This window comes from Sus scrofa, chromosome 4, assembly GCF_054392235.1.
Source record: "Sus scrofa isolate SSC_HxYL_T2T_F1_AM1 chromosome 4, Sscrofa_HxYL_maternal_Yorkshire_Landrace_v2.0, whole genome shotgun sequence".
NCBI lineage: Eukaryota > Metazoa > Chordata > Mammalia > Artiodactyla > Suidae > Sus > Sus scrofa.
In genome coordinates, this window is record NC_139386.1 from 4,280,021 (window position 1) to 4,307,329 (window position 27,309).

A 27,309-nucleotide genomic window follows, 5' to 3' on the forward strand; every position below is an offset into this window, starting at 1 on the left:
AACACGGGATCTGAGCCACATCTGCGACCTACACCACAGCTCACGGCAATGCCGGATCCCTAACCCACTGAGCAAGGCCAGGGATTGAATCCACATCCTCAGAGACAACGTCAGGGCCTTAACCTGCTGAGCCACAGCAGGAACTCCTCAGTCTCTTCTGTAAAACGGTGATGGATCGTGACTACAGTGGCCAGATGGGCGGAGGCGGGAGCGCGTGCCTGCGGCCCTCCCTGCAGGCTGTTGTAAAAAGCCTAAGCGCTCTCAGGTCTGGACTTGCCCGTGTCCCAGGATCACAGGATCACTGCACAGTGACCCGGGATGCTCATGTTATCAGCAACCCCCCCCCTCCAGTTTATAGATGAGAAAACTGAGGCCGAGGGAGGCCAGGTTCCACGGATGGAGGGCAGTCGAGTCAGGACCAGAAGCCCAGTCTGGGAAGCGTCCTGGCTGCTCGCAGCTCCGCACCTCACAGAGGCCAGCCCACAGAGCCAGTGGTCACACCCCTGAAGGGCCTGCCGTCCCTTCCCACTGTGTCCTGCTCTCCTCCAACCTGGACCTGCTCACGTCCCATCCCCCGCTGCAGGGTGGAAGGCTGAGGGCTTTGTTCTGGACCGACCTGCGATCTATAAATAGAGATCCTGGAATGGAAAGGGCTTTGGTGGGTAAGCCATTCAGGCCTGCTGCTCCCCTGGACGTTTCAGAAATGCAATTTTTATTTGAGAAACTCATTTCCAGGATGCAGAGGACTCAGCGAGAGCATTAAGCCCCTTTTATTGCTTTGGCAGCATTGCCGGGGCCACAGCAGAATCACATTCAAGCTTCCAAAGAATCTGGCCTGCTTTTCTTTTCCTCTCGGGGTATATGTAATAACAGACAATTCTGGTTTAAAAAAAAAAAAAATCTGAAAACATTAAGGCAATAGCGCCCCCTTCTGGCTGTGCCCTGTGCACGCCTGCCTGGGCCAGTCCACGTCCTCCCCACCACCCACTGGGAGCATTTTGGCCCCAGGGCATCTCAGTAGGAAGGGGGACACTGCTCCTTTGTCCCCTGGGGCTTCGAGAGTTAAACTGTGGAGGAGCAGGCCCGGAACCCAGGCGGTCACGTGAACTGCAGAACTCTTGATCCTTCTCCAACCAAACCTGCTTCTCTAAGTCAGAGAGCCACCTGGGCGCCGCCCTGGCCCACAGCCCGGCGGGGGGACGGGGGCCCCTTCTGGAAGGCTGGACTTGGGGACCCTCGGGGCGGGAAACCATCTCTCCTCCAATCTTTTCTTTTATGTCTGTTCCTACCTGCCGCTGGGGACACTCAGCTTTGATGGTCTGGACTTTTTCATGGGGGGTCAGTTGACTTGGGTGAGGTGGGTTCTGGAGCATGAGGTCACCCGTGTCAGGAAGAGAACTGGGTGAGCTCAGATCATGCAGGTGGCCCTGAGAAGGTGTTTTTCGCTTTGGAGCATCTGGAACTCGGGTCAGCATGGTTCGGTGTCTCTGGATTCTCCTGCTGTCTTCTTTCTCCAGTGAGATAGAGAGAAGGAGAGTTTAGTGAGAATAGAAGGGCTGCTGGAGCAGTGGAATGACTTCCCGATGACCGGGGAGAGCCACCCCCAAGCGAGATGTGTTTTTACAGCCCAGGGACAAAGGAGAGAGGAGAGAGTCTTACCATACCCTTGCTGCTTGGTTGGGGGCCTATAATCTCCCTTCAGGGGCGGGGTGAGGAGTGGGCCACAAACCTTTCCTAATGCGGGGTGGGGGGTGGGGGGGAAGCAGGCCAGGTGGCTCAAGGCGGGAAGGGGCTCCAGGACTTCGTAGCAGGTGCAGTGAGGCGGGTGGGCCATGAGGGTCTCTGCTAATTTCCATCTTGGCCAGAGGCCCTCTGGGCAGGTGCCTGAGTGTGGTTGTGCTTCCGTTTCTGCATCCGTGGAATGGGGGATGGGACGCACTCTGTTGCGTTGAACTGGAGAGTAAAGGAATTCATGCACGTGGAAGAGCAGCCTGGTACCTGGAATGGAAGCCTCTGTAACCACGGGAGTGTCGTAGAAAACAATGTAACTGCTTTTGATTATTACGTCATCGATACTAAGCGCAGCCTCGCCCCTCAAGCCAGCCTCATTCATGTGTCCACCAGTAACCACATGTGGCCCCAGGCCTGCCAGAGACCTGGCCCTGCGACGCCAGGAGCACCCCTGGGCCTGGACATCCATGTCCTGACACCTTCGTGGCTCCCGCGGAATGATGGGCTTTGGGGTCCGTTGCTCCCGCGCGGAGAGGCCCAGTGACCTCCTTTCCTCAGGGCAGAAAGAAGGAAGGACAACAGCAGCGATTCCTTCCTTACGGGCCCCACTGAGGATGGCCTCACTGGGTCCCCACCCGATGCTGTGAGCTGCGTGCACTGCTGTCACTTTCCAGACCGAAAGCCTGCCAGCGGAAGGACAATCCCGCATAAAAGGGTAGAGTTAGGCTTCAGGTTCAGGTGGTTCAACTCCCGAGCCTTTGCCATGTACGGGAATGTGACATTCGCCCCTCAGGTCCCTGAGCAGAGCCTGTCCCCTCCAAAGAGGCTGGGGCAGGGCCCGGAGAAGGTTCTAGGAGATGGTTGCCGCCGCGTGGTCATGGCTGCAGCCAATGGAAGTCACCGAATTGTCCTCACCGGGGAGACGGATAGTGGATCGCTGTTTCCACGGCGCCGTGGAAGGGGACAGAGTGATACAGGACTTCTGTCGTGGCTCAGCAGTAACAAATCCGACTAGGATCCATGAGGATGCGGGTTTGACCCCTGGCCTTGCTCCGTGGGTCAAGGATCCAGCGTTGCCCTTTGCTGAGGCAACACCCCAGACCCAGCTCGGATCCTGCATTGCTGTGGCTGGGGGGTAGGCCAGCAGCTACAGGTCTCATTTGACCCCTAGCCTGGGAACTTCCATATGCCATGGGTGCGGCCCGAAAAAGAAAAAAAACAAAGAATATATGGTGTAAATGAGCAAGAGCTGCCGCATCAGCACGGATGCTTCTCCAAACAAAGTTTTGATATGTCTGAACTATTTTATAATCTGGAATCTATCCATCCATCCATCTATCTATCCGTCCACCCAGGTAGACGCAGGGGCAGGTGGTTCTGTTGTCTGGGGAAGGTATCCCAGGATGAGCAGAACGGGCATCAGGGTTAATGGCTGTTTATTTTCCATTTCTTCCATCTAGGGTGAAGCTGGTCCAGCAGGCCCCCCTGGATTACCAGGAACTGTAAGTTACTCTGCTTCTAATCCTTTCTCCTTCTGCACACATGGCACTTAGTTCTAAATGTCTCTTTAAGGGCGTTTTCCCGTACCGGGACTATCCAGAGGCCCTGTAATCCAAAAGGGCGTAGCTTCTCTAAAAACCACTTGTGCTTGTTGACTCATTGTATTCAGCACACACAGTCACTGCTGATCAGAACCCTGCTGGACACTGAGAATCCGTACGCACCTGTCACATATGGGGAAACAGGGTCCAGCGACAAGACACAGCTTGTCCGGCCTCAGACCGCAGGGAGAGGACACAGCCATGGCTCGTGCTTTCCCCTCCGGAGGCCTGAGGGTGGGCATCGTGAATTGGTGTTGAGCCATGAGTAAGAGCATGGGCTTTGGAGCCAGGAAAAAAGTGGGTTTGAATCCCAGCAGGTCCATTCACCAGCATTGTGGTCTTGGATATGTTGTTTAATATCAAAAAGAATCAATTTTCTCATCTGTTAAGAAAAACTGTTATACCCAGCTATTTTGTACATTTGTAGTAAAAATTAACTGAAATAATATAAGGTACATAGCACAGCTTCTGGTACATAAATACTGATTTTTTTAAAAGGCTATTTAAACACATGGACATATTTTTTGCATGTCTTTTTTTTTTTTTTTCGTATGAATGTTTCTTTCCAGCCTTGACATTCTGGGCTTTGAACAGATGATTTCAGGGAAGCAGAGCACAGCTCCAGGGGCTGGCCACGACAGGGCCATTAGGGGAAGTGGTCATTTAGCGGGGAAGCAGGAGACTGCCTCAGTGCGGAGGGCAGGAGATGAAGGAGCCGGGACACCCAGAGTCCCGTTTGCCATCTGACAAAGATGTGTTCCCTGTGGGTTTTATGCATGTAAATCACTGTCTCACAACCCAGTCTCCCCCCACCCTCACTCCCATTGAAACGAGACTCAGCCGTTCCATAAAGATGCTGAAAGAACCTCGGAATCAAATCGAAAGTCAGAACGGGTCGTTTGACGTCGTCGCTGGAGGCTGGAACTGCTTCGTGTAGCAAAGCCTGAAGGGAAGGGGCAGTGCTGTGTATGGGAAGCTATCTGGTGACTTATTTGAGAAGTGACTGGGTACCCGCATATAAACCGTCTCCCCAGTGGTGTAGAGAGATTCCATTTCTAGGCGTCCATCCTAAAGAACTCTTTGCATTGTGTGTATTTACAAAATCACGTCTAAGGGTGTACCTTGCAGTGTGGCTGAGAATGAAAAACGACAGCCTGTGTGTCTCCGTATCCCTGCACCCCTTTGCTGTTCAGCAGAAGTGGTCGCTACGTTGTCCATCGACCGCGCTGCCGTAAAACTCGAGAAAAATGGAAAACAAAACAAAACAAAACAGGCAGACCAAGCTGACCGGAAGCACAGAATTAACTAAACTGCAGAACACGCGTATCATGGAGTCCCGCTTCAAAAAAATAAACAGACGCGTACACTATGTACATGGCTTTGCAAGATGCCGATACGCAAGGAAAATTAAGTGGAAAAACTGACTTGTGAATTGCGGTGTGTGGGAAGGCTGGCATGGACCCCGCGGCCGGTGGCTGTGGTGCCAGCTCCTGCTCCAGAGTTCACTGGCTGTGTGAGCTCCGTGCAGTCGATTCCTTCTCTGTCTTTCCAGTTTCTTCTGCCATAAATGAGGGCCAAAACAGATACCCTACTTCTTAGGGTTACTGTGAAAGTATATGCTGTGTTACTACATGGCAAGAACATAAATAATAACAGCGCTTTTGCCGTTACTAACTACGTAACGCTCATGCAGAGTTAGGCATTTCTGTACATTCAGAATTATATGGAAAGATACACAAATATGTTAATCTGAAAAACAATGGTTTCTTCTCGGAAAAAACCCTGGGATTGGAGGGCACGGTCTAGAGACCTTCCATTCTGAACCCATTGTGCTTTGGGGCCAGAATCCATGATACGCTCTTGTCCTTTCGCTTTTATCTGAGCGCTGGCTGTGAGCCAGACGCTGGCAAAGTTCGGATGCTGTGGAGCTTTACAGACTAGTCAGGGAGGAAAGTGCCAGACTCCTGGTGGCCCAGATAAACCTGACTTGCAAATGACAGTAAATGCTATCAAGGCAAAGTGAGGGCTGCACAACAAGGGGCCTGGTTCATATTTGAGTGGAGAGGAGGGGGCACCGCGGCACAGGCCCTGAGAGAGAGGCAGGAGGGGAGCGCGTTCTGGGCCAGAGGAGCAGCAGGTGCAGAGCTGTGAGCCTGGGAGGGATCCATGCAGCCTGGCAGGAGGGCTGCGAGGGGCCGGTCCCCGGGGTCTTCATCTGCAGAGACAGGGTTTGCACAAGCTGAGCTCTCCGTGCCCAGCGCTGAGCCTGCAGCCTGGCTTCGTCCTCACCTGGGCCACGGCCGGCAGCTGCTGAGAGTGAAGAGGAGCGTGCTGGAAGGATCCGGCCATCCCGGGCCGGCTCTGATGACGTGCACGCCCTTGTCTGTTTCGGCCTCAGCCCACCCCGCGTGGAGGATATGTCACCCCCATTTCACCCGTGAGAGCATAGAGGCTGGCAGGTGTCTGAGGTCACGTGGTTTTAAAGGTGACGGGGTCTGAGCTCAGACTGTGGGACTCCGGAGCCCCACATCTAAGCCCTGTGCTTTGCTGACTTCGTGCATGCTCAGGGACTTCAAAGGAATATGTGAGCAAATTGTCACCGTTGATAATCACTCGAGGTGCCCTTGGTCCGTGTCTCAGAGGCAGGTGGTGAAAATGGATTCACGTCGTTCTCATTTCTGTGGTTTCCTTCGCAGATGTCCCTGGCCACTCCGCACCCAAGGATACCTGTAAGTAGCAGCCGCCCCCCAACCCCACCGGTGCTGCCTGGTGTCCCCCACCTCCCCCTAGCCTGGCTCGCCAGGTCCTGGGGGCTCTGGGAGCTGGGCCAGGGCTGCGTCCTGACTCTCAGCCCCAACCTATGAGTCACTGCCAGGTGTCTGGGCTTTTAGACCTTGTCCTGGCAGCCGGCAGGGAATGGGCCCTGCAAGGCACCAGCCCCAGCACTGGACAGGACATTCCCGGGGGCTGGAGGGTGCCTCCAGTGGCCCAGGTTGAAGGCCAGCCCTCTCTTTGGGTAAAGTCACCTCCTCACTGCACAGAGTGGCTGGTGGCTGTAAGGACAGTCACGTGAGCTGGCAGAAGATGAAAGAGCAGGGCAGGCAGTTACCGTGGGTGTCCGCGGTGAGGGGATGAGGCCTGGAGTGCCTCGAGGGGACAGGACTAAGAGGCACTGTTCAGGAGTTCCCGCTGTGGCGTGTGGGTTAAGGAGCCAGCCTTGTCTCTCCAGTGGCTAGGGTCGCAGCTGCAGCTTGGATTTAACCCCTGGCCCGGGAACTTCCATATACTGGGGGCACAGCCCCCCACATAGTAAGAGGGGCTGTTCAGAGGACAAGGGGGACCGAGCCTGCTTGGGGTGTGGCCGATGGAGGGGAGCTTATGGGTTCTTGTAGAGATGAAAACACAGAGAAGGAGGCTCGCCCTGGCCGCAGCCCCGGGACCCTTCCCTCCTCTTCTCACGCGTGGTTGCTGTGAAAGCGGGCTCGGGGTTTCTGGTGCCGACGCGGCCTGAGGCCAGCGGCGCCTCCTGGGCTTCCTCTGGGGGACGCGGTTCTCCGTGGTCAGGACCCGGCCCGTGGCAGGCAGCGCTGCCGAGAGGCCCGTGTGGACAGTCGGCCGCCTCGCTCCGCTGTTAAGCAGAGACAACTGTAATGGCTCAGAGCATCCTGTGCATGAGGGAAGAGAACAGAGTGGAAAGAGAGGTTGAGCAGGTGCTGAACCCCTTGTGGGGAGAGGAGCATTTTGAGCTGCTTTGCAGGAGGCGCGGGGAGGACGTGGGGCCGGAGGGGCCGTTCCTGGGCAGCGGGGCTGCAGGAGGGGTGTTGGGAGATGCCTGGGGGCAGAGCAGGCCGCGGCCGCTCCTCTCTCAAAGGCAGGGCTCCGGCGGGCAGGGCAAGGCACATCGGACACTCAGGCGCGGCACAGGTGTCGCTCCGACCATCCGTTTCACAGGCGATGGCCCGTGGCTCCGCAGCCAAGCCCCTTGCGAAGGGCCTTCCAGGGGTTCGCAGTGGAGGCCCAGTTGTCAGTGGCCTTAGGTCCCCAGGGAGCCGCTGTCGGCCGCTGCTGCTGAGGTTCCAGACTCGCCCCGCAGGGGGCGCCTGCTCCATCCTGCTACCCCACCGCCTCCCTCTTCCAGGACCACACCCACCTGCAAGATGCCCCCTGCCCGCCCTCACCCTCGCTCTCCGGGTCTCCCTCCCTTGTGCCCACCCTGAGTCCCTCTGGGGTGAGGCGAGGCTGCTCCTCCTTAAAGGAACTGCTCCACAGCCACCATCTCCAGGGCGTTCCCGTGGGAAGGGACGGAGGGGCTGGGGGTCTGCCTGACTGCCCCTTTGAGCCCCCGTGTGACAGCTTCCTGCAGGGTCTGAGCTGTGCAGAAACCAGGAAGCCACTTTTGGATGCAAAGCAAGGAAATTGTGTCCATGAAAAAAAAAGTCATTGCGGATTATTGCATGAATCCCTCTGGGGCTGCCTCGTTGCCGGGGTAACCGTGCTTGTATTGATGGTTTTGAAAGATGTCCCCCCCCCTTCACGGCTCCCTCTGCTCCTCAGCCGTGTGCCTTTGAGTCTCTGTGCACAGGGCTGGGGGGAACCGGGTGATGGGGGGGTCACGGCGGCATGATTAAGAAGAGGAAGAGAAAGGGGGAGGGGGGCTGGAAGAAAAGCCCTGACTCCTTCAACTCCCCCTGCCTCCAGGGACATTGGGGACCGCAAGGGGGAGGCCTGGAGGGGGCGTGGGGATTTCAGTTTGTGGAGAAGGGAGCAGGGCTGTTAGAGGGTGTGTGGGTCTGGAGACGCCAGAGAGGAGAGGAAGCCCCTTCCTCAGCTGAGGGAGGGCGGGCCGGGCCAGGCGTGGAGAAGTTGCAGCTGAGGGCTTCAGCGGGTCTTTGGAACTGGGGCTGGTGTAGAAGCAGCTGCCTTGGGAAGGCAGCCTGGCTCCACCCCCGAAGCCTGCCAAGAATTCCTGGACCCAGCTGATGCCCTGCATTTGCTGAGTCCAGAGAGGGGACTGGGCTTGCTGGCATCGCTGGTGGGGGCCGTGGGAGGAGAAGGTGCACTCAGGCGTCAGCCCAGCTGTGATGGGCAGCTGCTCTGCCCCTGCAGCAAGGGCCCTGCCTCCTGGCTCTCAGGCTCTGGGTACGGATGGCTTGAGCATCTTGCTCTAAGTCCCTGGGATCCCTCCTAGGGTCCAAGCCTGTCCCCCGCCCCCCAGCCCCCCCCCCCAAGCTGGCAGAAAGCGGGGCAGACTCCTTCCCTGTGTGTCATCCAAATCCTACTCCTCCCCCCCCCACAAGCCCCTTTGTCTTTTTTTTACACTGTCCATCGAAATAGTGATCCATTTTATTTTCTCAAGTTTCATTTTGACAAATGCATCAGGAAAAGAAAGTGCTGATGGTGAGGGGTGAAGAGGAGGAAAGCGTATTATTACTTTTATTTTTGTCTTTTTAGGGCCACACCCGTGGCACGTGGAGGCTCCCGGACTAGGGGTCAAATCAGAGTTGCAGCCACCGGCCTACACCACAGCCACAGCAACACCAGATCCAAGCCTCGTGGGCGACCTACACCACCGCTCACGGCAACACCAGATCCTTAGCCCACTGAGCGAGGCCAGGGTTTGAACCTTCGTCCTCATGGATATTAGATTCGTTTTTGCTGAGTCACGACGGGAACTCCAGAGTATTCTATTTTGGTCTGTGGCTTCTTTTTTATGACTTGAAGACCAGACAAAAGAATTTTGCGAACCCCCACCGTGAGACATTTTCTAGAGATGAGAATATTGTTGTTTGGTGAATGGAGCCAGTGTGCTCTTGTGAGCTAGTGGGAGACAGAGATTCTAGAAGGAATGAGCTTGCATCTGCTGAAAACCTCCTCTGTGTGGGCAGCGGGAAGCACTCCGCAAGAACAGTCTCATTTAATCCGGCCCCAGCTCTCCGAGGTAGACTGCAGATTCCACTCGACAGATGCTGCAGAGACAGTGAGGACCCCGGGCCGCCCTCCCGGCTGGGCAGACACTAACTGGGGGGTCCATGATGAGCTGGGCAGAGGCCAGGAAGAGCCTCTGGGGCAGGGTCTCCGAGGTCTGAGAAAGCGGGGAGCTGGCTGGAGGCGGTGGCCTGAGCAGGACCGAGAGGCCAGTGCGACCTGAGGGTGAGCCGTCCGCTGACTGTGTGCTTCTCCACCGACAGGGGGAGCGCGGGCCCAAAGGAGAGAAGGGCGATCCGGGCGCGCCTGGGGACCCGGTGAGTGCCCTGGGCTCTGCGCCCCCGCCCCTGCCCCACGCCCCACGCCCCTCGCCCTGCGGCTGGTCACCCTGAGACGGGACATTGAAGGGCTGAGCGGCTACAGGTCCAAACCACACACAGGAGCCCCACGGAACCGAATGCAGCCCCATCCTCCTCCCTCAGGGGTCCAAGGAAGCCCCTCCGTGGGTCTCAAATTGTCCTGGTGCACGTGTCCACGCCACCCCCATCCGCCCTGAGCAAAGGTATGACCTAGTCCATTGACAGGTGGTTTCATTGCAGGGATCACAGGGTCATCCTGGAGCGGTGGGGCCTCAGGGACCCACTGGACCACCGGTAAGAGAACCTTCTGTCCCCCTGTGGGCGCCTAGACCGGAAATCCCCCCAGTCCCTGCTTCCCGCGCTGGCCCCTCTCACCTGCCATTCCAGGAGTATCCACCTGGGGGCGCTGCCACCGATGATGCTGCCTGGACTCTGTGGGTCCAGTCCCTTGGGGCAGAGGGCATCTCACAAAGCACCAAAGCACCCCAAAACGCAGCCCCCCTCAGGACCCCAGGATGTCGTTACCTGGCGCTGAAGGGTCAGTTTAGGCGAGCTGAGTTCCCTGCTCTGCGCCATCTGGCTGGCAGAGCTCAGGACCCAGGGGTCCTGGCGCCCTGCAGCTTTTCCGACGCAGGAAATCCCCTCCTCCTCCCAGCCCCTCAGCAACTCCAACTCGGGTTTAAATAACACCTAGCGTGTGTTGGCGTTTCGGTCACATTTTTCTGTTTTGGCCTCTTCGCTGCCTCTTTGTAGGGCAGTTGCTGGTGCGCTCTAAGCGGTCCCGTGGGAGTGGCCTGTGTGAGCTCGGATCCCCGGGCCCTGGCTGGCTGTGCGCACCTGGCCGGCCGTGGCTCCAAGCCTCCTTTCCATCAGGAGATGGGCTGGGGGCTGAGGCCTGAGTCCCGGGGTGGTGGAGAAGAGCACGACAGCCAGAAGCTGTGGCTTCTGCACCCTTGGGCCCTGCTCCCCGTCCTTTCGGTTTGGGTCAGCTGGCTCTGATGAGGAAGGGGCCCCAGGCCCCTGCTGGGGCCGGGGCAGCGTCGTCTGGGATGTCTCACCTGCGTTTTGTTCCCCGTGCAGGGTGCCAAGGGACAGGAAGGCGCACAGGGGACGCCCGGAGCAGCTGGGACTCCCGTGAGTCCCCCCGGGCCCACATGCGGGAGTCCGGGCTCCCAGCTCGGCTGACTGGGGAGGGGTCCGGGAGAGCGCAGGCCACACGGTGGGGTGGGGGCGGGGGGCAGTATGCGGGGAGGCTGGCCCCGGGTCCGCGCCTCCCGAGCAGCAAGGACCAGCGATCTGCTGGCCTCCGCCAGGTTCCCAGCACTTTCAGGCTTTGTCCAGGTGCCAGCCCATGAAAGGGATCCCCTTACACACACACACACACACACACACACACACACACACTCATAGATAAGTTTGTCACTCCGAGGAGCGTGCCCACAGATACATCCATGTTCACATACTGTGATGCACAAACACACATGAACCCCTAATGCAGCTCATCCAGGAGGACACGCGGCCTTCACACACACGCTGCTCCTGCTTCGCTCTCCTGGGGCCCAGCGCCTGGGGCCGGGGTGGGAGTGGGGGGTTGACACTTGCACCCCCAGGTTCTGCCTGGCACCCTGCCTCGTGGTGCAGAGCTGCAGAGCCAGGCCACTCCGTGCAGCTGGCGGGAGGCAGGACGCGGCCGGCTCCTGCCGGGACAGTAGAGCAGCAGCAGCAACGGCAGGCAGACAGGACCCCAGGCCCTGCGTACCCGCTGCCGTGTGCTCATGTGGTGGTGCACGTGGCCGAGTGGGAATGGGGTTAGCTGCAGCCAGTGAGCAGTGTGGACACCACAGAGAAAGGAGCATCTGGCAAGTCCCTCGTGGCCTGTCGGGGGGCCTGGACGGAGCACAGCCCCAGGGGTGGGGTACGGGAGCCGAGTGCAGGCGGGGGCAGGGAAGGGGCGAGAGGAGGCCCCACCTCCCTGGTGTTCTCACTGCATCTCCTTTCATGGACTCGTTGTCCAGCCGTCAGTGTTCAAATCCACTTTCTCCAGAAAACATGGCCTGATTTGCCAGTTAAATCCAACAGACACACACACGCGCGCGCACACACACACACACACACACACACACACACACGCCTTCCCTCCCTGGGGCCCCTCCTCCGAGAGCAGCATCGGCATCCTCAGACGTCTGATCACCCAAACTCCTCCTTGGCCCCCCCCAGCAGCTGGTCCCTGAGCCCTGGCCCTTCCTCCTGGCGCTTCCTTCAGGAGAGCCCCTTCCCGCCCAGCCACGGCTGCCTCGCCCGGTCCTCCCCCTTGTCTCTAGAGCTTCCTGTGCCCTTGCAGTCAACCTTCGGTATATTCCACAGCCTTCTTCTCCACAGCTCAGGTCGGAGCCGTGTCTTCCATTTTCCGCGTGCCCTTCCCAGTGCCCCGAGGACAGAGGCCCAGCCTCACGTGGGCACGTGTGTGGTGGGACCTGGCCTCCCTCCCCTCTGCCCACCCGCAGCTCACACTCCGCCTCCGCCCTCCCCCCATGCCCCGTGCTCCGTGCCGAGGTCTTAAGGAACGTTCTAGAGTCCTCTCTCCCTCCCCTGTGCCGGGTTCCACTCCTATGGGGACTGGCTGGTTGGGGGGCCACAGCACCCCAACAGGAGGTCCGTCTTCTCCGTGTGGGGAGTTCAAGGTTAGGAACATTCCCGGCAAATCAGGGAGCGTCGAGTGGGAGGCAGGTTTGGAGAGAGTCGGGTTATCTACGTACAGTCAACACCTTGAGCCTTTCTAACCTCCCTCTATCTCTGAACAGGGTGCTCCTGGCCCCGTCGGCTCCCCCGGCCCCAGTGGCCCCCCAGGCAGTGCGGTGAGTCATGGGGTGGGAGAGAGGCAGGGACCCCACCCCTGGCTGCCCATCCCCCGAGCTAGCTCGCTTGTCCTCCGCGAAACTCAGGGGCCAGGTACCCTCACTCCCACTTGGCAGATGGAGAACTTGGTGTCCCAGCAAAGTCACCTGGAAAGTGACCAGCCTGAGGCTCTAGCTAACTCCTGAGACGTCCAAGGGTTAAACGAGGCTGACCCTGCAGGAGCCTGTAATTGTCCTTGCCGTTGGCATTGGCATCAGAGTTTGCCTTGGAAGAAACAAGGTGAACTTGAAGAAGCCCTGACGGCTGGGGATTCCTGGGTTCTGGCCACAGCTCTGCCCCTAACCGGCCGTCGGGCCTCTGCCAGGGGCTCCTGGAAGCCTCAGCTGTTCCATCTTCAAAACAGAGTGGGCTGTGCTGCTTCACCCGCCACGCCCCGCGGTGCTGGCCGTGCGGAGACGGGGTCTGCTCGTGGAGCAGCTCTAAGGTCCACCCTAGACGTGGATTTCGGTGTCAGCGTGTGCAGTGAAACACTCCATGGCGTCTTGTCAAGGGCAGCTGACGACTGTGCTCCTACAGTACATAGAAATCAGTTCGGTTCATAATCACAGCGGTTTAGAGGACGAATAGTGGGTGGGGTGTGTGTGCGTGTGCGTGTGCGCGTGCCGGACACTGTTCTCAGTGCTTTGCACATGCTCATTCGTTGTATCCTCACGAGGCTGGGAGGTGGCCCCCGTTTTACTCGGGAGGGAGCTGAGGCACAGGGAGACGGAGTCGTGTCTAGTGGTGGCCGTGGCTACTGCTTCCTGGAACATCGCCGGCACCACGGCCGCTCCCCGCTGCAGTGTGAGCCGCACGCTTCCAGCAGCCAGCCCTGCGTTGCTTTGCCTGAGGGTCTTCTCTGGCTTTTAGAGACCTGCTGTCCAGCCACAGGGCCAGTTGCACCAGCCGCAGCAGAGGTAGCCCTGAGTGGTGCGTTATAAATGTCTCCTCACGGAGCCGCTCTGCGTGGGTTTCCCACATGGGCCCCCAGAGCCCCCAGCAGGACTGAGGTCCAGTTACACGACCGTGTCACACCTGCCTGTCCTGTCTCACTTCCCCGCTGGAGCATCTGTGGAACCCTTGCTCCTGAGCCTTGTCTCAGAAAGTCAGCCTCTGCGGGATTCAGAAGACAAGGGCGGAGCAGATCCCTGACTCCCGAGGCTGTGCTCCTGGCTCTGCCTCGCCCTCCCCGGCTTCCCCTCTGAGCCAGGCCCCGCCTGCCTGCTGAGCCCTGGAGCCCAAGGCGGGCAGGGCGTGCTTAGAGCTCTGCCCTGCGAGGCTCCGTGCAGACCAGGGGAGGGACTGCTGTGGCAGGCACGGTGCGGGGGACAGCGGCAAGGAATCTAATCCTGGTGGGGGATCATGGGGGCAGAGCTGTGGTCATCCACTCCAAGGGGGCCTGATTGTCCTTCTCTGGGCGATCTTGAACTTCACCTCGTCAATAACCTTTCTTTCCTCAGGGCCCCCCAGGCACCAGAGGCCCCCCTGGGAAAGACGGGGAACGTGGGGAGAAGGTAAGACAGGTGATCCCTGCCCACAGCGGCTGCTCTTAGCGCCTTAGAAGCGGGGAGGGAGGATCCGCTCTGCTCAGACCAGGAGTCGGAAGGGCTTCCCGAGCAGGAGGAGGGCCCTGCACCATCCCCTTTAAGCCTCATGATGGACCCTGAGTCGGGGGTCCCCACTCAGCAGAGGCGGAGGTGAGGCTCTGGGAGATGAGCTCCGTTGTCCTGCGTCCCTTAGTTAGTGAGCCACAGGGCGAGGTCCGTCTGACCCCAAGTCCCGCTTCCTCTCAGTTCAGGGCACCGACTTCGGCCTCCCACACCACTGTGTGCACAGGCCTCCCCGAGCGAAGAGAGAGAGCTGGCTTTGTTGGGCAAAAGAGGGACATGGTGTCTGCTCCAAAGTGCCCACACCCCGGGGCAGAGGAGAAGCCTCCACGGCCTTCGAAATCCCACGTGGCATGTCCTGCTCTGCATTTCGGGCAGTGTCTCTGACGTGTGCCCTGACTTCTCTTGCGCTGGCATCTAGTGGGTGGAGAGCAGGGATTCTGCTACGCATCTCACAGTCAGAGGGCCACTCCCCTTCTCCGCACAGTGTCCTCCCGTCCCCTGAGGGTCAGGGCCAAGGTTGAGAAGCCTGGAGCTCAGGCTCACCTGAATGTCCTCATCTGTGAAGTGGGGCCAGCGCAGGTGCCGAGGCCGAGCTGAAGTGCTGGCCTGTCGGGGGTCTCGGCAGAGAGTAGGTGCCGGGGGTGGCCGTGTTTCACTGTCCCCAGCTCCCCACGTGAGGCTTCATGTCCAGGGACTGGTGTCTCTGTGTCCCCCCAACTCCCGAGGCAGCATCCACAGAGGCCCCTCCCCGCACTCCAGGGTCTAAGCCTCTTCTAATGCAGATGTCTTCAAGTCCACCTCACCCAGAGCCTTTCAAAGGAGGGATCATTTGTTTTATCCTTTCTATTTTGGCTACGTGTAACAAGAATAGATGTATATTTTCATGGTTTCACATTTTAGTGGGAAGGCTGTGGCCTTTTTTTCCGGCTGTGCCCACAGCATGTGGAAGTTCCTGGGTCAGGAATTGAACCCGTGCCACAACAGCCCTAGCCACTGCAGTGGAAACGCTGGATCCTTAACTTGCTGCACCACGAAGAAACTTCATTTGTTTTTAAAGGTGCCCTCCCTTAAGTCTGCAGAACGAAGAGTAGAGCACCCAGGTTAAGCGAGGGAAAAGCAACCTGGCCCATCTGTGTGCCTTGATTATGCCGTGGATGAGGGATTGGGCTCTATTCTGGGACATAACAGAGCCCTGACAATTTAGAAGGAGCTTGGAAGGGGGTTAGAAGAGGTTTTCCAGGACCAAGTGGGCAGGGATGGGAACATCAGTGCGTCGTTGGCTCCTTCTGCCACTAGAGGGCGCCAAACACCTCTCCTTGGCCGAGCGGAAGCCCAGGCTGAGGTCCGGGACCCAGGGCTGCACACTGAGGGGGGCTTCCCGCTGGTGATCCTAAAGTCAGAAAGAGCCTGGAGGGCAGAACATGCCTTTTCTCTACCACTGTCCGGTGGCTGGCCGGATGCTCGGGGAAGCTGGTCTTGGGCTTAACGAGAGGTCCGCTCCATCCCTCGCTTTACCCCTTCTTGGGACCCTGTGCCTCATGTCACCCCCACATCAGGAATGTCACGTTGCAGCTTTGGCCCAAGGGAGCCCCACCCCAGAAAGGGAGTTCTCGTGGCTCACAGGTTCCCCCCCGGGGTTCCAGATCCAGGCTGGGGGGGCGGGGGACGGGGGGTGCTCCTGGCTTTGTGGTCAGACAGGACGAGCAGACGCCAGGCCCAGCTCCCTCCCTCACCGGATCCTGGTTCTCCCTCCCTCTCCCTCCCTCCTCTCGCTCCACATTGGAGCCCCAAGCCCTGTGTGTGTGAATCACCAAAGGCCTGTAGTGTGACGAGGGATTGGATTTCGTACTCAGAGCCCCGAGTTTGATCATCAAACGTCTGGAAGGTTTCAGAGAGGGTTGTCCTGGCTGATTATAAAAACACACTGTGTAAGGGAACCGCCCAGGAAAGGGGTGAACAGCCTGGGGAGGGGGTGAGCTCGCTGCTCTCAGAGGAGTCCAAGCAGACACGGGGTGGGGGGGGGGGACTGCCTGTCAGAGGCGCACCAGGTGGGGTCCTGCGATGGGTAGCAGGTGGATTAGAGAGCCGCTAACGGCTTCCCGTGCGCATGTTCCGCGCTGTGATGTTTGCTGAGGCCACGGTAACAGTATCAGAAACCCGGTGCTTTAAGCTACGGAAATTTGCCGTCTCCCCACTCTCCCCGGGTCCGGAAGGCCCAAATCAAGGTGTCCCAGGGTTGCTTCCCCGGGGCTGCGAGGGCAGGGCCTTTCCAGCCGCTCCTCGGTGACTGCTGGCTGTCCTCTCCCTGTGTCTTCCCACTGACTGCCCTCTACGCGGGTCCGTGTCCGCATGTCCCCTCCTCACGACACCGGTTCACGTGGGATTAGGGGCCGTGCCTCTCCGGAGGACCGCAGCTTAGCTGATTACATCTGCGGAGACGCTCTTTCCAAACCGAGGCGCTGGGGTTAGGGCTTGGGCATCTGAATCCTGGGGACACACGCTACACAGTCCACCATTCTGCACCCTCAGAAGACGGGGGGGGGGACTTTCTGAAATGACATCGCCAGGAAGCGTACCAGCCCCGCCAGGTTGGTGCCGCCACTGAAACGCCTACTCTCTGCGTGTCGTTGAGCCTGAAACTACTTTTCTTTGCAGGGAGCAGTGGGAGAAGATGGGATTCCAGGGCCGGCTGGCCCCAGGGGTGATCCTGGTGCTCCTGGGCTCCCGGGCCCCCCCGGAAAAGGGAAGGACGGAGAGCCGGTACGTGTCGGGTCCAGCGGTCTCTGTGCTCGTGATGACCAGTCTGGTGTTAGAAAAGGAAGATAAAAAGGCTCACTGGTCACACTTTGCAGAAACTGAGTCATAGCCCATGAAAGCAGGTCGGCTGGGAGAAGTGTGGCAGGAACAGCTGGTTCCAGTCCACTTCCGGCCAGCGCAGCACAGGGTCCTGTGTGGACTGCGGGTGTGTGTCAGGCTCTGGGCTGGACGCTGGGGACACAGAGATGGGTTAGAAATTGGAAGAAATTATCTTTTAGGCAAAAAGAGATGGTGTTCCAGACAGACAGGCTGTGTGTGCAAATGCAGGAGGCTATGTCCATTGGAATTTGCACACTTTTTAGTGTGTCCTGGACACAAAGCGAGCTCTACTAGTAAATTTTGCTGCGGTAACAAAGAACCCCCAAATCTCAGCACCTTCCCCTTAGCAAAATGCCCTTGTGTCGTGGGTTCCTTGTTGACATTTGTGAGTCGACAGCTACGGTCCTGCCCCCGCTTGTGTCCTAATTCTGAGCCCTGAGCTGAAGGAGAAGGCCCTGATTGAGACACGGCATTCTCGCAGCAGAGACTCTCCTGACTCTTAACGCCTTCCCGGGCACGTGGCGTTCATCCTGTCCAAACGCCATCGGCTAAAGCAAGTCACGTGGCCAAGCCCAGCGTCAGGGGGGCGGCGTGTCTATCCCCCCCCCACCACTGCCACGGGCGGTCTTACAAGCCTATTGGCAGTGGGCAGGCGTGTGGAAGCCTCTCACAGGAAGGAGGGAAGAGTCGGGGCCGATAGTGAAGCTCTGGGTTTCCCGGGGCCACGCTGGGCCAGGTTCTGTCCTAGACCCTGAGGACAGTGAGGAGGTGGCGTTCCCGTTCGCAAAGCTCACAACCTCGTGGAGAGGGGCAGGGAGACCTGGTTTGAGTCAGAACAACTCACTGCCTGTGTGGCCTTGGGAAAATGACTTAAACTCTCTGTGCCTGCATCCTTAATCTTTAATCCTAGATGCGAATTTCCTTCCGTCCTAAAATATGAATGATCACAGCGCCCACCTCCCAAGGATCGGATGACACGATTCGCATAAACCCTTAGTGTATGGCCCTCAGCTGATGTGGCATTGTCTGTGTCCCAGGCACTAAGCCCTTAGGCTGCACCCTCGCGTCTGCTCTGAGAAGTGAGAAGTTGTTTTAGTCTCTTTGGGCTCCTCCAACAAAAAGCCGTAAACTGGCCACTGAACATCCAGGGTCAGGGTATCAGCTGCTTGGATTCTGGCGAGAGCCTGCTTGGGGGTCACAGGTTGCTGACTTCCTGCTGTGTGCGCACAGAGTGGAAGGGGCAGGGGTCTCGAACCTTTATTATAAGGGCACTAATCCATTTATGAGGGCACCACCCCATAACTGCATCACCCCAAAGGCCCCACTTCTTAATACCATCACAACGGGCATTAGGATTGAACATGTGACTTTGGGGGGATGCAAATGTCGAGGGCATCATGAACCCTGTTTTAGAGACGAGGAATGCGAGGCTCAGAGAGGAGACTCCCTTGCCAAAGGGAGTGGGAGAGCTTGACCATTAACACACAAGGGCCTGGACCTCCCGCCCCCTTCACTCTGGCTCTTTCAGCCAACACTGCCAAAAGGAGGCAGTGATTTTTAACGCGTGCTGCATCAGAGCCGTCAGCCTGAAACTGAAGCTCTTCCTCCTTGGCGCCCTCAGGTCTTCCAAGCAGGTAAACAAGAAGGAGGTCAGGTTTTGTAATCTGAGGAGCCCTGCATTGAAACCTGAAACCTGGCCTTGCCCTTGCGTGAGGGAGCCCACAAAATAAGTGGCTTTCAAAGCAAACTACTACGAGAGACAGGGGGGTTTGCTCAAGGTCACGCAGAAATGGCAAGTGGCAGGTTCAGAATTCACACCCCAGGATCTTACTTCTCAAGCCAGGTGGTTTTCTTTGATACAAGACAGGCGATGACGGGGGGGTCCCGTCTGTCCTTGGGCCCCCACATCATCGAGGGCACACAGCTTGGCCCATGGCGGGTGGGTAGATACTCACTCCCGGACCCGTAATGTCTTTGCACCATTCAATTCCCCAGGGACTTCGGGGACCACCAGGACCACCTGGACCTCTGGGAACCAAGGTGAGTACTTATCTGGCAAACTGTGGGTGCCATGGGTTGCACTCAGAAGGGAACCGTGCAGAATTTAATTATAAGCATCTCCGGTCATTTCTGTTCACTTCCGTGTTCGTCACTTTCCACCTAATTAGAGGCTCTGTGACTCTGAACTGCGAGTCGAAGGAGCTGCCATGCAGTGGTTGCTTAAAAAGTATCTGCAGTTAAATCAAGTTGCAAAAGATGCTTTCAACCAGCACAGGGAGAGATCTAGTCTTGTACTTTAGCTTAATCGGGAAACAAAGGATCCCCGAATCTGAGATGATCAGCACAGTGAAAGCTCACTTCTGTTCACATGAAGGCCGGTGGGAGCGGTGGTGGGCAGGGAGTTTGGATCCACACAGCCATTCAGGGACCCATGTTCGGCCAGTCCAGTGACTGTCCCATCCTCCAGGGCTTCAGTGTCTCCTACCAGAGCCTCCGTCCGCAGTGGGAAACGAGAGGAGAGGTGGTGTGGGAGTTCGTGGGAAAATTCCACAGGCCAGGCCTGGGGGTGGTGATTCGTGTCCACCAACCTGCTGACACCACAGGGGAGGGAACAGCGTCATCCAGCCGAGCACCCAGGAGGCAAAGGAGACTCGGGGCAAATAGCAGGTGTCTCTTCTTCAGTTCACTTGCAACCCCAACTCAGAGAAGACGACTTTCCCACTAGGGAGTGTCTTCTAAAGAGAACTTCCCTGAATGATTAGGGACATTTTCTGGAAGTTGTCCTTACCTGGCATTGGTCACTCATTGAGTCATTTATGCATCAGAGCTCTTATTATCTCTTTCATTGCATATCCACTGAGCTTCTGCCATGTGTCAGATCTGGAGGTGGGCTCTGGGTGGCAGGGATGGGTGTTACGTGTTCCCAGGCCTCTAATAACAGCTCAGGGGCCAGGGTAGAAACAGATAACCAAGCAGGCTAAAGCAGACAAATGCCAGGATAGAGGGAAGATGAGGCACAGGTGAGCTTAGAGGAGGCTTCCGACACAGCCTCGTTTGACCTTGAAGGCTTCTTGGAGGAGGTGATGTCTGTCCTGATTTTTCAAGTGCATGTCGCCACCAAAAGGGGAAAATGAGGAAGGCGTTCTCTGCAGGGAGGAGACCACAGGTGCCGGAAAGAGAGTGTGTTCAGAGCAAAGCATGGCCGGTAAATGCACCCACATCTGGCGGAAAATTATTCCACCCGCTCAGGTGCACAAACTTAAGAATGTGGGGGAAGTAGTCAGCGATGGACCTTAGCATGTTTATTTCTTGCTTTAGCTTAATATGTATATTCAAAATCACATAAATAGATGTGTTACTGTATCATTACCGTATTTTCTCTACTTGCATATGTTTATGAAAACAAATTTTTAAGAATTCTTTTACTCTGCCTCTGGTCCCCAGACCCACTTTCTGAGCCGCTAGTACTTTCCCAGGTCACATCACCATCCATCTCTTATTTAAGACGCAAAGCTTGGGGAACCCACATACACTGCTCTCACTGGAAGTTTTATTTCAAGGCCCCCATACCCGTTCTTTTTACTCCCCCTTTTATTCTATAGCTGTGTCTTTGGGATCATAGCACTTAACCAGAGTGCATTGTTTTTATTGTACGGTAAAGGCTTTTTGTTTACAAAAATATCCAGGATGCGGAACTTGAGGCATCGGGAATAATCGCTGTGTTTGCTTCGTGGTTTTCTCTGCTCTTCAGGCCGGTGACTCTGTAAACTCTCCGAGCTTTGCACTGATGGAGATCATCGCAGACGAACGTGCATCCCTCTGATAGCGATTTTGTTGCTCATGATCAAAGGAAAAGGCGATGAGAGGGTTCTTTGAGTGATCTGAGCAAATATTTGGCAGCTCCCTAGACTCTGAAGAAATAAAACTGGAAAGGACTTAGCCTGAAATCGAGGTTGTGCAAATTAGAACCTTATGCCTGGAGCAATGGGCGCGGGCGGAAAGGAGCAGGACCCAGCCTCTGGAGGAGAGTCTGAGGTTCCCCGGGGATGCGATGAGCCCGGCGTCTGACTGGCAGGGGTCCTGTGCTCCCAGGTTCCCCTAGAGGAGAACCTTCGGGATCTGGAGGAAATTGATTGCCTCTTAGAAGAGAGGAAGGCAAGGCTGTTGGGAATGGGAGAGCGAAAAACGGCTGAAGGTGGCCCTTCTCTGCGATAATTACTCATGAGGGTGGTGAACGCTGTCGCCCAGGCAGTTTGGGGGAAAATGAGACAATGCAAGTAAGAAGAGTCGCCGAGCCTCATGTTTGTCACAGGTACAAGCTCAGTGAATGCTAGTGACTCTTACCATTAGGTCACCCTGTGGACTCTGCTTTGGGGTTTGCAGCAAGAAGGTGGGGATCCAGCGAGACCTCCCTCATCCCTGTGGGCGTGCGGTTGGAGAGAGGAAGCCCAAGTGGCAGGGGGGGGTGACACGGAGGAGCAGAGGGGCAGGCTGAGAGAGGGCAGTGAGCAGAGCAGAGGGCTTCGCCTGGGGTCCAGTTGACCTGCTTGTTTCAACTCCATGGGACCCATGGCAAGTCATGCTGTGCCTTTGGTCAAACACCTCCTTCCATTTAAAATGTGAGATGTGGAGTTTCCCGTTGTGGCTCAGCGGTAACGAACCCAACTAGTATCCATGAGGGTCTGGGTTCGATCCCTGGTCCCGATCAGTGGGTTAAAGGATCTGGCGTTGCCGTGAGCTGTAGTGTAGGTCACAGATGCACCCCGGATCCTGCGTTGCTGTGGCTGTGGTGTAGGCCAGCAGCTGTAGCTCCTATGCTAACCCTAGCCTGGGAACTTCCATATGCCACAGGTGCAGCCCTAAAAAGAAAACCATTAAGAAATAAATAAAATGTGAGATGTGAAAGCAGATGACCCGCTGGCGCTAATATTGTATATTTTTGTAAAGTAGAATGTGGTTGAGACTAAAGGTTCCCACAGCCAGCTGGCGCTGGGAAGGTAAATTGGGACTCAGAGAATAGGAGGACGGGAGGGCCCCAGAGCCCACGGGTGTCTGGCTGAGTGCCCGGCGCTGTCCCCGAGGTTGGGGAGGGGACTCTGGGGGGGTTCTCCTTGGCACCTCCTCAGCAGGAAGACTCTGAAAGATGCCTTTCCTTCTCTTGGGTGGCACTTGTTTCTGGGGAAATGAACAGGCTTTGCCTCCATTCAGAACTTGGTTAGAATCCCAGCTCAACTCCCTGCAAGACAGACGACTCAAGGGCAGGTGGCTTATTCTTTCTGAGACTCTTTCTCTTTCTGTGTAAAGGAGCTAACCCCCCAGACGGCTCCTGTGGATACATGCTCTCAAGGCCCATAGTTGTTCAGTAGTCCTTTTTCTTCCACGACCTCACACGTTTCCTCCCCGAGCACTGTTGAACTGGCCCAGGATGTCTTGCAGCCAAAACAGATATTAGTCAGTGTAACAGGGGCTCCTGGGCCCTTTTTTTCCTCATTCAGGAGCCTTCTTGTTTTGATAGAGCTTTGAGGCCTTTTTCTCCTTTTTTCCTAAACATTTCAGTCCCTGATTGTGCTGTGTAGTTGTTTGGGGGGCCCGTTAGCATCACAATGGGCCTTAAACAGCTGAATGGAGCCAGGCCTGGCTGTCCTACCCAGAGGCAGAAATCCATCAGTGACTCAGATTCCAGGCCGGGCTGGGAGAGGTCTTTTATCATGCTCCCTCCTGGGCAAAAAGTTGATTTCAGTAAAAAGCAAAATTTAGAACCTGACAAAATTTGAGCAATGATAGAGGCACTCCTTCCAGCATCCGGGAATTTGCTCCTGGAGGGCTGTTGCAGGATGCAGAAGTGGGTAAACATTCATTGTACCCTGTGTAGGTTCTGACTCATTTTAGGTGCTTACAGATATTGGCTGAGTTCATGGATACATGAATGAAAGGATGGTTTCTTCTAAGACACACAGAAGTCAGAGGGTCGGACAGACAAACTGGGAGGTCAGTGTGTTAAGAGGAATGAAGAGATGCTCCACTATCTTCCGTAGGGCAGAGAGGAGGGCGGCAGAGCTGGGGTTACGCAAGTGCGGTGATTCGGCAGCTCAGTCTTCGTGGATGATAGGTGTTTGGAAGCTTAGAACCTGGAGGGAAAAACAAGGGGGAATATGGCTCATGCAAGAAGCAGAGGTGTGAACAGGTAGCCTGGAGGAATACACATTCAGCTGTGGTGAGGTTTATCTCCAGGAAGTGAGGGGTGAGTGATGTGCATGAAAATAGAGCCTTGGGAAGAAGGGGAGCCGCGTGAAAAGAGAAAATAATCGGAAAAAGACCTGTGTTAACTATTTTGAAGAGAAACCGGGGTGCAAAACAACACAGACTTTTCTGATATTTTGGCTGCTTAGTTTATTTTCTATCGTCTAATTCTGGTGATAAAATATAATCATGTATTTACCTGTAATGTCTGAAGTCATATGGTCTCTTGTACATTAGTCTGCAGAAGATACATGGGAATTTGGTAGAATGTTCTTGTTTTGATACATGGGAATTTGGTAGAATGTTCTTGTTTTGTTTTGTTTATTTGCTTTCTTTTTTTTTTTTTTTGGTCTTTTGTTGTTGTTGTTGTTGCTATTTCTTGGGCCGCTCCCGCGGCATATGGAGGTTCCCAGGCTAGGGGTCCAATCGGAGCTGTAGCCACCGGCCTATGCCAGAGCCACAGCAACGCGGGATCCGAGCCGCGTCTGCAACCTACACCACAGCTCACGGCAACGCCAGATCGTCAACCCACTGAGCAAGGGCAGAGATCGAACCCGCAACCTCATGGTTCCTAGTCGGATTCGTTAACCACTGCGCCACGACGGGAACTCCTATTTGCTTTCTAATTAATGAATGTCTTAAGGTACCAAAGAGTTTATGGGATTTATCCACGGTCACAGAACCACCCTCCACCTGCCTGGAGGGGCAGGGTTCACCCGCCTGACACACAGCAGAGCCAGTCTGCGGGCACCGGGTTGTGATGAAGCAACGTATTGTGTGTTGCAGGGCTAAGCAAGGAGAACAGGTGGCCTGAATCCCCCGTGACTCAGACAAGGGTTTTAAAGGCAGCCTTAAGGCGGGGTCCCAGAGAGGGTGCTCAGCTCTCAGACCGCTTTCGGATTGATTGGTGGTCATGCTTCTGGGGACTCTTACTCATCAGCCTTCTGGTTGCAGCCGGTCTGGGGTGTCCATGCCTGTGGTCAGCATCCTCTCGAGGGCAGGAGTCCTAGTTTCCGCAGAACAGCTCAAGGTGGGTGTCCGACCTCTCTGCGCATCCCTCGAGGAGAAACTGGGAGTCCTGTGAGCGCGTTCCTGCTCAGCTCTCATTGCGGCGGCGGTACTTCCTGCTCAACCGCGCCTCCTTGGGCTCTGCCTCCCTCCCTCCCCTCGTGAGTGGCTGCCTGCGTCTGCTCTTCGGAACTGGGAAGGCCAAGCAAGACGTGGGGACGCGACCACACAGAGGGGCTTGTCCCTGGGAGGGGAGCCCCTCAGGTGTCCTGCGCTCCTGCTCCGTGTCCGTCCCCCCTTTTCTCGGCTACTCCTCGACCCCGAGGGGAACCGGGGCAGGACAAGAACAGGAATAGAGTTTTGGATGGAGAGGCTAGTCATGAACTCGGCAGGGGAGCTCGAGTTTAGGGGACTCGGTTCCAGGCCTTAGACTGGCCTTGGAGTCACGCGGGGGCTGGTTTGAATCGTCCCACCGCATCCGCTCACAGTCACGGTGCGGGAGGGATCCAGCGCCGAGCACATCCATTCTTAGTTCACTACGTCTTTCTCCAGATTTGCCTTCTTTCATGACTTTGTCCCTTTCCACCGTCCCCATGCACACAAACCAGATTTCCCGGAAGCCTCAAGCATCTTGTGCTTCCTGGAATCAGCCGTGTCATATGCTCTTCTAGAGAAATGGAATGTCCCATCTGGGGCTCTGAAGAGACCTTCCGGGAACTGGGTACGGAGTTAGGGCGGGGCAGAGGGACGCTGTGGCTCTCAGGACACGAGGCCACCACGGGCCTGGACAGAGGCGGGAAAGGGGCCACATCACCAGAGTTTAGTGAACGGTGTGGACTGTGGTTCATCTCTTTGGTGAGAACTTCGCAAGCCCTGTCCAGGCTTCTCTTCTGAACTTAACACTGAGTATGGAAAATGCCCAGGGCTGGAGTTCTTACTGTGGCCCAGTGGGTTAAGAACCCCGACATGGTGTCTGTGAGGATACAGGGTAGATCCCTGGCCTCACTCGGTGGGTTTGCGGATCTGGCCTTGCTGCAAGCTGCGGCATCATCTGCAGATGTGGCTTGGAGCCAGTGTGGCCGTGGCTGTGGCGTAGGCCTGCAGCGGCAGCTCCAGTGAGACCCCTAGCCCAGGAACTTCCAGATGCTCCGGATGCAGCCATAAAAAAGAAAAAAAAGAAGGGGTGGGTGGAGCAAGGGAGGGAGGAAGAAAGAAAGAAAAGAAAATGCACAGGGCTCATCCTTGAGCTGGTCTTGAAGCCTAGCTCTCAGCTCGAAGTGAATAAACAACCAGCGTTAGTTGGACGCATCCATAATTTATACCCTCGTCCAAGCAGCGGTCACACTGCGGGAAAGACGAGTCGTCTTGAAGCCTTCCCTTTTCTTAAAGGCCCACAATGTAAAATTTTCCAATTGAGATGATGGTCAGAGGATGAGCTCATTATTAATAGGAGTTTCCGTCACTGCTCAAAAACACAGACCTTACCGAAGCAGTGTGGCCTCACGGTGTCGGGTTCTACCGGAAATAAGTTGCTGCCCATCATCCCACGGACTCTTCGTAACAGCCTCCTAAGGCTGCTTCCATTTGTCCTGCAAGCGAATGCATCCTGAAGAGTTAAGCGGCCTGGACAGGGTCGCCCCCCATTTCGGGCTTGAGATGCCAGCAGGTGACCTAATACAGGTGTACAGTCTCTCGCACACAATTGTGGGGGCCCCGTGTTTTGGACTGAATTTGTTTTGGAATTTAGAAAGGTCATACTTTGCAAACGATACGTATGTAACATTTGTGGTGCTGTGCGGGGCAGCGATCCTCACCAAACTCATTCATATTGATGCAGCAGAAATGCATAAATATCCACGCAAAACGGGCTTCTAAAGCTCGTAAATATTCTGCATCAGCACAAGTCAGCTTTTGCTGCCTGTTGCGTTCGGACAAGCGCTTGTTTGCAGAGATCGAGGATTTTGAAATGGTGGATGGGAAGATACGACCATCTCTGTCCTGCTACAGCAAATGGCAAACAGAAATTCTTCTTTTTCCCTTTCCTTCTCCTTTTCCTCTTTCCACCAAAGCCCAGCGTGGCAGGTACATGAGAACCGCAAGAACCCCGACAGCAAATGTGCACTGGCGGCCGTGCCAGGCATCTGTGTGTGTGTGGTCTCCTTTAATAAGCACGGTGCCTGCTGGCCTGGCCGCTCCTCTTATCGCCTGTCCCTTGTAACTGAAGGAACAAAGCTTAGGGAACCTTCAGTTGCTCAGTGTTGAAGCCAGAACTTGAACCCACCCTACTTTACCCCCCACGCTTCGTCACGAAGGGTACGTTCCCGCCCCTCCTAAGCCCTAGAAAAGTGACTGGCAGAAATACGTACTTGGCAAATTATTGGTGAAATGATGAATTAATTTATGGTGATGTGGGACTGAGCTGAAACATGGGTACACGGTCAAATCTGGGGTGTGTCCAGGCTGGGGGAGGGGTACGATGGATGGTGGAGAAACCTCAGTGGCATTTGGAATTGCGGTGGCAGGGGGGTGGTGGCAGGGGGGATGGTGGGTCATATTGTTGTTAATTACTCCAGAGCCATCGTCAAGGTTGGTCTGTGGTCGGCTCTGGAAGGCGAAAGGTCACGGTTGGCAGCTGTGGTCCATGCGTGTTGAATTGGGTGGGGTGATGGGCTCATGGATGACCCTCGGGGTGCTCCGAGTCCAGGTGATGGGAGAGATGTGGGGTGGGACAGGACGGTGGGAGGGGCGTGACTCCTCTGTCCCCCGCGCTCTCCTTCCCAGAGCTGCCCTCTTGACAGTATGCTTTCTCTTTGCAGGGGGACCGCGGCGCACCTGGGACCCCTGGAGCTCCTGGCAACCGCGGAGACCCGGGCATTGGGGTCGCCGGCCCTGCTGTGAGTCCTTCATCACCCAGCCCTTCCTCGCTCCTGGCCACGCAGCCAGCCCCTTCTGGCTCCCGAGGGGGGTGCTGCCCAGCTGTCCTGGTAGCGGGGCACTGACCCGGGTCGGTCCAGGTGTAGGTCTGTCCACTGTGGCTGATGTTATTGAACAGGTTGGGGTTCTCGTGGAATGAGGCTCCGGGGA

The 27,309-nt window shown here is 56.4% G+C and overlaps 1 protein-coding gene across 1 annotated transcript in view; it reads left to right on the top strand.

Moving 5' to 3' along the window:
* COL22A1 (collagen type XXII alpha 1 chain) overlaps window positions 1–27,309 on the top strand; it is a 244,538-nt gene that overhangs the window by 138,704 nt on the left and 78,525 nt on the right. Inside the window, exons 31-40 of the mRNA XM_021088863.2 lie at window positions 3,192–3,233; window positions 6,029–6,061; window positions 9,521–9,574; window positions 9,857–9,910; window positions 10,697–10,750; window positions 12,418–12,471; window positions 13,972–14,025; window positions 16,777–16,881; window positions 18,973–19,017; window positions 27,042–27,119. Coding sequence (XP_020944522.1) covers window positions 3,192–3,233; window positions 6,029–6,061; window positions 9,521–9,574; window positions 9,857–9,910; window positions 10,697–10,750; window positions 12,418–12,471; window positions 13,972–14,025; window positions 16,777–16,881; window positions 18,973–19,017; window positions 27,042–27,119 — 573 coding nt within the window. The remainder of the gene's footprint in view (window positions 1–3,191; window positions 3,234–6,028; window positions 6,062–9,520; window positions 9,575–9,856; window positions 9,911–10,696; window positions 10,751–12,417; window positions 12,472–13,971; window positions 14,026–16,776; window positions 16,882–18,972; window positions 19,018–27,041; window positions 27,120–27,309) is intronic.